The sequence below is a fragment of the Lygodium microphyllum genome, chromosome 16 (genome assembly GCF_053477565.2).
Source record: "Lygodium microphyllum isolate KBCC chromosome 16, Lygodium_microphyllum_v1.1.10, whole genome shotgun sequence".
Taxonomy (NCBI): Eukaryota; Viridiplantae; Streptophyta; class Polypodiopsida; order Schizaeales; family Lygodiaceae; genus Lygodium; species Lygodium microphyllum.
This window is the reverse complement of record NC_141150.1, coordinates 70,368,816-70,381,303: the sequence shown is the minus strand read 5'-3', so window position 1 is coordinate 70,381,303 and position 12,488 is coordinate 70,368,816. Positions and strand designations below refer to the sequence as shown.

General features: G+C 40.6%; 1 protein-coding gene across 7 annotated transcripts in view; it reads left to right on the top strand.

The window, feature by feature from the left end:
* LOC148022963 (zinc finger C3H1 domain protein) overlaps positions 1-6,937 on the top strand; it is a 70,346-nt gene extending 63,409 nt beyond the window's left edge. For 5 of the 7 annotated variants that reach the window (XM_087695902.1, XM_087695903.1, XM_087695898.1 and 2 more), the window contains 2 exons: positions 4,088-6,432; positions 6,542-6,937. In XM_087695902.1, coding sequence (XP_087552028.1) covers positions 4,088-6,004 — 1,917 coding nt within the window. In that variant the 3' untranslated portion in view covers positions 6,005-6,432; positions 6,542-6,937. Of the gene's footprint in view, positions 1-4,087; positions 6,433-6,541 lie in introns of those variants that run through there. The other 2 variants (XM_087695901.1, XM_087695906.1) reach the window with 2 other exon arrangements.
* The last annotated feature ends 5,551 nt before the right edge of the window (positions 6,938-12,488 follow it).

The window sequence follows — 12,488 nt, the reverse complement described above, 5'->3', positions numbered from 1 at the left end:
AAACATTAGGATGTTTGGTAGAGAGGATGCACTAGACGACAAGACAAATATTGGGGTTGCTTTATGGTGGAGGACTACGGGGCAAAAGCTCCAAAGTCGTAGAGTTTGGCTATTCATATTCTTAGCCAAACAATTAGCTCTTCTTGTTTAGAGCAACTATGAAGCTCATTCAATCACATTCACTCAAAGAAGAGAAATCGTGTTGGTACAATGAAGACGAATGACCTAGTTTATGTGAGCTCCAATCTTCTCTTGCTACCTCGTACATCAGTTTTAAAGATTGATTCTTTTATACGTTGGGAAAAAGATGACAATGATGATGATGATGATGATGGTGATGGTGATGGTGATGGTGATGGTGAGGATGTTGTTCAGCAAGATGAGTATTTAGGCAGAGTGGAGCCATCTTCCATGAATTAGAGCACTTAGCGGCTAGCCTTTTGGAACTTTAGAGTATTGACTTGGAAATTGGAGCTCTTGTAACTTGGATCTTTAGACTTTAGAGTTTAGTGCATATTTTATGTCTTTGCAATGCACACTTGTTAGACTTATGCAACATTGAATCCAACAATCCATTGCTGATTACAATGTTTTGAATCTTTATTATTGTTGAAACTTGATTATTATGTCTCTAATCACACACACACACACACACACACACACACACACACACACACATATAGGGGGAGGGCGTGTCGCGACATGGTGTGGTGTGTGTTGGGGGGGGGGGGGGGCGTCATGGTGGGTATATATATATATGCGTGTGTGTGTGTGTGTGTGTGTGTATGTGTCATTCCCTCCGTTCCGTAACTTTGGGTGTTCCCTCCGTTTCGGGGGGTCCCGTTCTTGTTTCCGTTCTCCGTTCTTGGTAACTATGGCCAGGATTTGTTCTTTTTTCTTTCTGTCTTATACAACAACCATGATAGCCCATATCAAGCACTTGTTGGTGGCTCGAGAGATATGGCTGGAACTTGACAAGATGTACAACCGGATGACCCTTATAAAAAGGGTTTCTTTGGAGGTGCAGATGCGGACCTTGTTCGCAAATAAGTCTTCTTTGCTTCGGAAATAGATCAACAAGCTTTGGCAGCTTCAGATGTAGGTTCAAAATGCGGGGAAGCCCATTTCCTGCGAGGATATGGTGATCACTTTATTGTCCCAATTGCCACGACGATTCGATACCTTTTATTCCGCTCTTATTGTTTCGGGGTGGGAGTCAACTCTTCGTTGGGAAGAGTTAGTTCTTATGGTCTTGGACGAAGTGGAATAGTTGAAGGGACATAATGCTTCCAAATGGGAGGCATTGATTGGTCAAGCCTCTCAAAAGAAGGGGAAGGACCAAAAGAACGAGGACAACAAATCTAAGAAGAACAAAGAGAGAGAATCGACATGCCATATTTGTGGTAAGACCGGTCATTGGAAGAAGGATTGCCTTGACAAAGACAAGAAGGACACCAAGAAGGACATGAAGGATTCTGGAGCAATCAACTACTTTTCTACACTTAGCGGTCATTGAAGACCCTACATCGAAGACTTTCGATGTTGTGATGACAGCTCCCCAGGCTCGAGAGTGGATTGTGGACAATGGTCCCTCGGCACATGATTCCTTCGACAGTAGGCGTTGCCCATTTACAATCCTCACGTGGGCAAATTCTCATAGGAGATAGCTCTTCTATGTCTATTATTGTACGGGGTGAGATGCAACTGATTTCAAATGGATGTGGTGGTACCCACACTTCTGAGGTGTTGCATGTGCTAGGTTTAGGGTATCATTTACTTTTGGTACATAAGATTTGTTCTCTTGGTCTCTTGGTGGAGTTTGACAGTGATGCTCGTTGAGTCCTTGAGCGTGGATCGAGAAAGGTTCTCTCTTCAGGGTATGAGGAGAATGACATCTTCAAATTGAAGTCTTCTTCCGCTTTTACTTCTCTTCTTCTTACCTCTTAGACAGAGTCCGAGCTATGGCATGCTCGGTTTGGCCACCTGAACTACGAGTATCTTCGGAAGACACCGATCGCTTGTTCGAGGTTTGCCGGACATATTGGTGAGCCAACAGCCATGTGTCTCTTGCATTCGTGGGAAGCAACTTAGGGATGCGATTCCCAACAAAGCTGAGGCGGTCTACTTCACCTATGGAGCTTGTATCTACGGATCTTTGTGGCCTGATGAGGAATGAGTCCTTGAAGGAGAGCTTGTACTTCATGTTGATCGTAGATGACTACAGCAGGATGCCATGGGCCTCTTTGACGTTGAAGTTGGAGGCTTTCTCCCACTTCAAGGATTGGCTTCTCTTCGAGGAGAACCAATCTGGTTGGAGATTGAAGACCTTGCGATCAGACAAGGTTGGTGAATTTGTTTCTAATGAGTTTGCTCATTTTTGTGTAGATAGGGGCATTCACCAGGAGCTTGCTAATGCCAACACTCCTCAAGAGAATGGCATTTCAGAGCGAAAGAACTGAAGTGTGATCTAGATGGCGTGCACCAAGATGGAGCATCAACAACAGACACCTCAGTTTTTGTGGGCCGAGGCAATCGCTATGGCAGTCCGCATCCTAAATCGATCCCCCACTTCTGCTATTGACAGGATGACACCTTTTGAGGCTTACTTTGGGACTAAGCGTGATGTCTGTTATTTCGGGATCTTTGGATGTGATGCCTATGTGCACATCCTGAAGACGTAGCGTGACAAGTTTCAGGCGGCTTCTCGACAATAGGTCTTTGTTGGCTATAGCTCCCATTCCCAAGGTTATCACTTGTATGATCCCATAAAGCGGGATGTCTACATGAGCCAAGATGTTCGTGGATGTTCTGGCCATAGAGGGGGTTGAGGAGCATCCTGTACTTGGAGATCCAAGGGAGAGTTGGGCTTCTGCGATAGTTCCTTTGGAGCCAGAGCCTTTTGATGGAGATTTTTCTTGAGATTCCAAGTCTTCTCTTCCACCGGTCACCCCAGTGGAGATCACACCGGTGGATGTACTGGAGTCTTCAGTGGATGGAGAGCGCTGAGGAGAGATCCAGCCTCCTCCTCGCTGGGCCTGTGACACCCTTTGAGATCCAGGGATTGAGGGGGTCCAAGAGTGGGAACTGTAGGATGGACGACGAAGGTCACGGAGGCACCATGCTCATTCTATGGAGCTTGTTTGCTCTAACTACTGTTTGATGTCCCATGCTATGCAGGATAGAGAGCCTACATCAGTGAAGGAGGCTTTGCAGTTTGATCATTGGCGGAAGGTGATGGAAGCTGAGTTGGAGGCTATTGAGCGGAATGGCACTTGGTTCCTTGTGCCTCGTCCCTCTCATAAGAAGGTGATTGGTGTCAAATGGGAGGATCTGAGAGGGGATGTTAAGAGTCAACTCCCTGCCACATCAGCAGTGCCAAGTGGCAGTTTTGCCATGTGGCTGCAGTTGGACTGTTCGACTGTAGTCGGCTGCATTAAATGCAGCTGACCTGCCTTTTTGGGCATTTTTTGAGGCATTCTTTTCAGCCTTTAAGGCTGAGTTTCCAGCAGACTTTATTACTTGTATCTGACAGATTTCAGCCTGCTGGTGACGGGGACAGCACTCGGGCTGACAGAGATCAAGGTCCTCAAGGCGGAGACATACAGAGATACTCTCTTGGCACCCGTGTATTATTCTGCATCCTTATATAGCATTCTTCAATGCAAATTTTCTGCGTTTCACTCTCTCCCTTCTCTCTCCATTCACTCTTTGTCATGGTCATTCGCTTCCACATTGCATCACTCTTGACATGATGATCTTTAGAAACTTGCATTGTGAAGTCACTTTGCTTTTGTAGGGCAAACTTGTGCTACATTTGGGGATGGAGTTGCATGAATTTACTTTTTTAAACACGTATGGATAAATTGTGCTTATTTAAGTGGTCTTTGATTGAGCATTGGTTTTACTGCTTGTTCTACAGCTTATGATTTTCATCCTTAAACAATGGTATTGGTTTTCGTTAGGGTTTGGATAAGTTCCTGTAATTTTTGTTTGTTTTAATCTCCCTGCATAAGTGTGAATGTCTTGTGTTTTTTAGAACTGCTGCTGTTGCTAACGTGCAGGTGCTTTGGGCATGTGTGCATGACAGGTGCAACATAATAAGGGATCTTATGAGCTTTGGATGATGTTTATAAACAGTAGAAGCAATCTATCAGAGAGGCTACAAGGTTACGAGTCAGCTATCATTGCTATAGGCAGCACGATAATTTTTGAGGGGCAATGTCAGACAGAAAAGAGCTCATTTTTGTTAGATTTGGTTCTGCAGATGCTAAACTGCATGTGTATTTCAGGATTAAGCCTGGAAGCTGTTTCTTGGATCAATCAACTGACGTTAATGACCTCTGAGGATGCTCAGGCTGTGAAAAGGCATGCTACAAGCAGCACGTTGATTCCTCTCACTTGTATGATAAATCATGACCTTTGTATCCTATGGATTTGCTGTGCATACTTGATATTAAAATCCGTAATACCGTCAGTTATGGTAGAGAGCTTAGGATGCAAGCAAGTTCTTCCTCTTCATGACATCTGGCGAGATCTGAAAGTACACAAGTCCTGTGGGGTTCATGCTATGAAGCTGATGCATACTGCTGCCTCTGACGGTATAGGTTGTCTAAAGCTGGATTTCATGGATTTGTCTTCAACAAAAGAGAGAGATTTATCAAAAGAAGCTATGGCTGTCAACTTTGTGCAGTGTGCAGCTCTGTGTGAGGGACCAGGAAGCTCATTGAGATTGGCGGATAAATTTTTTAACCTTTACCCTACTTCTGTTGAGTTAATATTGTTGCGTGCCCGCTTAGAAGAACTATGCAAAGGTAAAGAAGCTGGGATTGATATCTTTGAAAGAGCACTTCTTTGCTGGCCAATATATCAAGCTGGCAAACTACAGCTTTGGAATCAGTATATTGTGTATGCTGTTGGGGTCAAAGGTAGTGATCACCTGAAGACTTTACTGGCTAGATGTGCTGCTGAGATTCACGGTGTAGTGGAAATACGAGACAGGGTAACTGAAGCTTTTTGCAGCACATTCCTTTCCAAAACTGAGAGAGACCCAAATTGGACAAATAGAAGCCTTCAGCTAACTAGCAAAGACTCGGATGATTGCATTAAGAACGCATTCTGTCTTCTTCCATCTATATTGAAGCGGCAGCTTGCTCAAAATTGCGGAGTTTTGAAGCAGATTTTCTCGTATAAGGATGCGGTTTTTGGTTTTCTAAATCTTGCACTTTTCGAAGCTCTAAATGGAGATCTCGGTGGTGCACTCAATGCTGCATATAGTGGTCTGAACATTTCTGTGGATGTAGCTGATATGCAGCATTGTTTGAGGGAGATAGCAGCTCTAACGTCTAGAGGGGTAGTAGGCACAAAAAGCTCAAGTCCCTCGGTGCTTCAAGAGAAACTGTTTAGGCTACTCGATAGGTGCTTCATTGGATCTCAGCTATTTACAACATTGATACCTTTGTCGAAGGGCTTGTGCTCGAGAGTCAGAAATCGAAGAGTACGGTGTTTCTTGGACCATTTGGTGGGTCCTTGGCCAAAAGACTTCACTTCTCTGAACATTATTTTGGAAAGTTTCTATGGGCCAAAATTACTTCCCAAAGACTGGAAAATAGGAAAAGATCTGCTCGATTTCGTGGAGAAGGTTTTGGAGGTGGTACCAAACAATGTTAGATTAGCTTCTTCTGTTTGTAGAGTTGTACAGAGCACAGTTGGTGAATGTGACACGGTCTCTAAATCTGCGCTAGTGTTTTGGTCTGTTTCTTTGTTAATTGACTCGTTGTGCCAGTCATCACCAGAAGCTCCTGAGCCCAGATGGGTGGAGGCAGGGAGCATGTTGGCACTGCTTGGAGTTGATGCTCTTCTAGAAGACTTTTATCAGCGTGCTCTAGCAGTGCATCCCTTCTCTACTGCACTGTGGCATGGACTTCTGGCTGCATGTAGGAGGAGGGGAAATTTGACATCAGCCTTGGAGTGTGCTTCAAGAAGAGGGGTCAAGGTGGACGTTTAAAGCAGTGGTTGACAAAGCTTTATGTGTTACTGTGTATAGAACAGTACCTGCTGGCCTCTCAGGGGAGTTTGTGCAATGCTGTGAAGCACAGCCAGCTTTAAGATTTTGAAGTTTGTACACTACGGTGACTTTTTGTACTGGGGTACAGGGAGTATGGATTGAGGAATTCGGCACACATCATTCCTACAGGTCATGAAGATTTTTGTAAACTCGCAGTTTTAATCAATTTTCATTGTCGGTTTGGGACTGCATGTGCAGGAGTCTGGAGGCGGGAGATTCATCTGTGGGTGATCACCTCGGTTCTCCAGAGTATCAACAGAAGTTGGGTTCAGATGGCTATCCTGAAGCTGCACATCAATCATGTTTGGCAGATGAGGGAATGAGCTGCATGGCATGTGTTGATTAAGATGGGACAGCCTGACCTACAGGTATTACTTTTCAATAAGCAAGTTACATTTAAGCAGTTTGGATTTCGTTATTACCCTGCTGAATGATCTTATCTATGGTTGTGTGAATTCTTATCGTTGTGATTTACAGCTCTTGAGCTCTGCTAGAAATGCTAGGCCAGCTAAGCTAGTCTTCTTCTAGCAGCCATCTTCTTATGATTTTCCACTTCTGGAGTGTACCATATTTTCTTAGCCTGATTTGAGAGTGTATCTTAGGAGGCATTACTTACTAATCACATCCTGCTATCTAAGGTGGTCCCACTTTACCAGTCTCGTAAAAGATGCAGGAGATTTCTTGCCTAGGCTGTGTGGGCCAGAAGAATTCTAGTTAGGGTACAGGGTTGTGAAGATCATGCATTTTGATCCAAAGTCTTTATGCAGGGTTCCCCATTAGGTCCACCCTACTTGTTTGTGTAAACTACCTACAGCTAACAGGCCCATCTTATCATTGTAAATACAATTTTGGAATTAAAAGAAGATTTATCTAGATCTCTCTTTCAGATTGTCGGATGTATAAGATTTGTCTTGATCTATCTTCCAGATTTCATGAGTAGAGGGCTTTCTTTTGTGTTTTATTTGAGTACATGTAGATGTTGTCTTCAACACGATTGACTATGAAAACATAATCAACAAGATTTTCATCTCCTAGAAAGTTTAATCGACTTTAACTTTTCAATTTGGTTTTGATGTTTGAAAGATAAATAACTGTTCACCAGTATTACCAAGTCACTTGAGCCCTTGTAAGGTGATGGAGGTTCAATTGGATGTTGAGTTTCAAAAATAAGTAGCTGTCAATTGAACTCAGTATTGCGAAGTCTTGTGAGCCTTCATAAGAAGATGGTGGTCTGATGTGTGAATGGGGCTTACAAATAAGCAATAACAGTTTTGAACTTGTGTTAGTAGTATCATGTTCACTTGGAATGGATACATGGAAATTAGTAGCCTCTTTTGTAAATATGGTGTCTCTTGGCATGATGATTTCTTTGAAGTATGGGGATGTTCTCAATTAAACTGTTAAAAACTGGAGTTTTTGGTCACAGTAATTCAGCCAGCTCTTGTGAGTTTGTAATTGTAATTTTAAGAAAACATGGCTTGTACTTAGATTTACTATTTGTAGTTTATGTTGTTACTGGTGTTCAATGTGGCCCATCCGTCTTTAACACTCTCCAATAGCTTTGAGGCAAATGTGGGGGTAATTCGATGTTGAATCTTATTGGAATGACAATATTGGTAGATTGGCTTAAGCCCTTTCATTGAAGTAGAGAGGAACTCTTTTGATCAACAACATACAAATTTTCATGTATATGGAAACGCACTATACATCAAGGGGGGAAACATCGTGCATGAGGCTAACCTTGTGAAGTTTTGTTTAGTGTGAAATGAAGAGTTTGCAACTTTGGTTAAATATCACAGTTGAGAGCCACATATGATTGTTTGGCTGCTTAGAAATAAGCCTCTTGTAAGTTTTTTACTTTTCATATGAGAATATCTGATACTGTGAGAGACCATTACAATCACAAACACGAAAGAGAATAGAGATGATAAAAGCTTGTTCACAGTGAATTTGATGCAATTTGAAGGAGGGTGGCACCTAGTCTCTATATGTGGTGTAAAAGGTTGACTAATCCAAGATGTATGTAGGTCGTTCAATTGGACTTACATGTCTAGCAAAGTTATTGATCACATCTAACTGGGTAGATAGAATGCATTTGGCTCTCATACCATGTGGAAACAAACCAGTGAGTTCATTGAAGTCTGAGGATGACATGAGATAATGGAGCTACTCGAGAGAGAATTTTTAATGCCCTCACTTGATCATTCTACCTTGGAAGTGGTTGGCTTTGATAGGCTTTGGTTACAACAATCAAGGCATAATTAGAGACTTTCTAGGGTCAGCCCACAATTACATGGGACCTCCCTTAGTGGGTGGATGTATCCCATGATTCTCTCCATCTCTTTATGCTTTATTGGAGTCTTATTTATATTAGAACTCCTTACTACATCTTTGCTAGCATCAACGGCTTAACATTCGACCACTCTTGGACTAGGCTCTATTCAACCTCATTTGTTCTCACCCAATTGACTCTTACTATGGCCACATTTACACACTACTCACTGTTTAGTGCATAAACTTGGTCTACTACCTAGACCCCTTATAGTTTGTAACGTGTTTACTGATGTTGAGTGCTATATTGGCTTTTTCTTTGGGACCTTAAAATGTTGAGTGCTATATTGGCTTTTTCTTTGGGACCTTAAAATATTGGACGCTCATAGTATAGTATATAGCTCTCTCCATGACTAGTTTTAAACTCAATTTCAGCCACTCTTAAGAATTTACAACAAAGATAGAGTTGAAAATCTTAAGAAAATGTGAAAAATATGGTTTCCATAGCCTTCATCAAAATTGTTTTTACGTGATATCATTGGTATGCAAGAAGGCCTAAAATAATGGCTATCATTTAAGATGTAGAGAAAGTATATTTATGATTTATGATTTCTTCACGATGTTTTTAGGACTCGTGTGAAAGAAAATAAATTGGGATTTAGCTCAAATTGTGCATCGGTTCTTGGTGCTGCTTTTGCAAATTATGCGAGCACCAAATATGAGCGTATTGCTAAAAGGTGTAGTAAATGATATAGACTTTGGAAGATTTGAGAGAAGGTAGAATGTACACAATGACAATGGAGGTTAGATATATAGCCAGTAAGGCCGTATGTTGATGAAAAACAAATTTATTATGGACTAATAGGGTATACCCACTTCTCATAGGTAGATCTTGACGTATCATTATGAGAGCTACCCAAGATGGGTGGAGATGCCTCCTTGTCTTGAAAGTTCTCGGTCATCAAGTAAAGAAATCGCTTGTGACTTTAAGACAAGAAAAGAAGTTCTTAGAATATTGAGGATGTGAAAGAGGCCAGTGGATCCTCGATTATTGAAGACATATAGCCTCTAGAGGGAACACAATACTTCGATAAGTGAGAATAATATTGAGACAAATATGCTTATAGACAATCTAGAGCTTGACCTAGTGAGCTTGTCTTTGTGCCTAAGGTTTGCATTGAAAAAAACTTGGATTAGACAAAAATAATTTTACAAATGTCGAAATTGATCTCACATATTGTCCATTGTTCCCACAATTGATCTCACATTACCGCATCTGACTTGAGGGTTGGGCACCATATGCCTTACATACGGCTTTATATTAGCTATGCAAAGTACAAGTAGATTTGGAATTGTCCAATAAGGTATTTGAATCAAGGTCAAGAAGGTATTGCTGATATATCAATCTACACTATAGAACATTTAGAGTGGGTCTTATTGGTTGACATTCAAACAAAGAATGGAAAATGAAGGGCATGAATGGATGCAAAGCTAGTTAAAGAATGGAAAATGAAGGGCATGCATGTATGCAAAGCTAGTCAAAGTAGAGATAAAAAGGGATCACTATCCCTTGCCTTTTGAGATGAGGTACTTGATTTTTTGTATTGGGAATGAGAGATATGCTATGTGTAATAGTGATATTGGATACTTTTAGCCCTCAAATTAAGTCTTCTTAAACAATATCCTCTTTGAATCATATCTTGGGAGGTTGATCAAAGTATGCATTGATGACATGGACATTTAGAGCTCTAGGATACTCATTGCAAAACCTTGAGATGGCCTTCAAAACGTAGAGAATAAAGAATGAAATCTAGCACACAATAGAGATGATTGACACATGGCCATAGAAAATGGTAAATTTTCTCTTCCATTGAAGAGCTTTTGGATATCTAACACTGGTAGAAACTCCTTGTCGTTCATGGAAAAGGTTAGCAAAGTAGGCATAGTATAGCTAATAGGGGACCTTTCAACTTGCTATATATGGATTTCTTCAATTATGGTTTAGGCTTTAAAAGTTTGCCACATCTAGTGCGTCCATTGCCAACAACTACGGGAGAGCTGGGAGAAAGGGCTAACTTGGTGCCTTGGAGCCACTTAGAGAACTTGGTGGAGAAAGTTCATGAGTCTTTGGAGCCTATGTAAAGGCCTTATGTTTGTTGGAGGGTCTCTTCCTTTACATTGCACTTGAAGAAGAAACTTTTAAAAGGCCTTAAGTTGGTTGGAGTTTACAATTTCACTTGAACTTGGAGGAGTTTGGGGTTTGGGACTTGGGATTTGATATTGAAGGATGGGAAGAGCACTAGGAAGCATAGAAGGCAACTCCTTAGAAAGGTCTAAACGGCATGAACATGGGGGTCAACAAGCCATGAATAGGCTGACCTTCTCGCAAAACCTCTACAAATGGTGGTTGATAAGATGCGAAGACAAGGGTTTCAACAAGCCATGTATCGGTGGTGATGTTGCATCGTCTGAACCTTCTCTGCCAAGGCCATATATATCCACAATTCTCTCAACGAAAATGAAAATAAGAGCCACGAGTGGTTTGTCACTTTTTAAAAGAAATAAATACTAAAATATTCGGATTGCATGTAGATATAGCCATTGGATTGTTACCATTGGATTGATGTGATCATTGGCCAATTAGAGGACAACACTTGTAAGTTGTCCTTGAGTCCATGGGAAAATATAAAGGCCAAATTGTCATTTTTTAGTGGTCTTTTGCTCTATGCTCTTCCCATCGCTCATGAGGGTATGCTTGGCCTCTTAAACCCCCTATCTATATTAAGGTTAAATTGTCATTTTTCTTATTGTTTTGCTCTATGCTCTTCCCATTGCTCATGAGGGTCCTAATGAACCATCTATCTATATGCACACAATTTGGACCTTTGTGCACTTTTTTTTTCTTTCATCTGCTTGGCAACTGTGAGGCTCATACACGGATACATAACAAAAATATTTCTATGCTACCAAGGGTTGTACAGATGTATAACAAAACTATCTAATTTAGTTGTGTTTTGTTGCATTAGATAAACCCTTCTCACCCCTCTAATTTTTAAGGATCTATCTCTAATTTGTGTAGATCGTTATCCTTATATTTGTGTACATTGCTTCTCTCAAAACAATGATATTATAAGAAGTATATTCATCATTGATCCACTTCTCTTAGTGGACCTCTTTTAAATGTTACAAAAATTTTTAATTCATATGATAGCTTGACAAACTAACACCTTTTCTTCCCATATGTTTGTTTATGAAAGTATATTGAATAGTCTATAAAGGTATTGTTGAATGTTTCATTACAACAATGCCAATGCAAGAAAAAAATATGAAATCTTTTGGTTCAAAAAGTACAATAGTGAGAGGCATAAAAGTTATGCAAGATATAGTTAATACAACTCTTTTTCTAATGGTTTGCATCATTGACCCTAAACTTATATCTAGGAGTTGTGTTGTGCTGTCAAGAAACCCTAAGGTATCTCTAAGCTCTTTTAATGTCAAGGGCAAGCAACATTACCATTCTTCCTTTCTTCATCTTGGAATAACCTCTAGTTCAAATTTAAAGAAATCCTTTCGGACATGTAAGTCAAATACTAAATTTATAAAAGGAAATTGAATAATATATGAAGATTTTGCCAAACATTTATTCACAACAACAATGCCGATGAGCAAGAATAAATTGTTGAGTATTTATGTATTCATGGCTCAAAACTTACAACATGGGTGAGAGGTAGACAACTCATACAAGATAAAGAGCATTCACTTTTTCTCCAATTATAGTACCATTGACCTTAAACTTATGTCTGGGAGTGGTGTTGTCAAGAAATTCCAAGGTATCTCTAACATTGCTTATGTCATTTGGGAAGTAAATTAACCTCCTTTCTTTATTCATGTGGAAAAACTTGCATCTTAAGTTTAAATGTCATGCAATCTACATCAGGATCTAAAGGATCCACAAAGCCCATAGTAAGAGATTGTTGAGAGATATTATAAGACAAAACCAAGGATTAAGGGCATGCATTGCACCTACATAGTTACCCTTGTGATTATACCTCTCTAGATTTCCAAAATAGTTATAGTCTTATCCAAATTCTCTTCTCAAAAGTTCTCTTTAGTCATTGATACCTTCATCCTATGTAAGTTTGTTGTTAAGCCA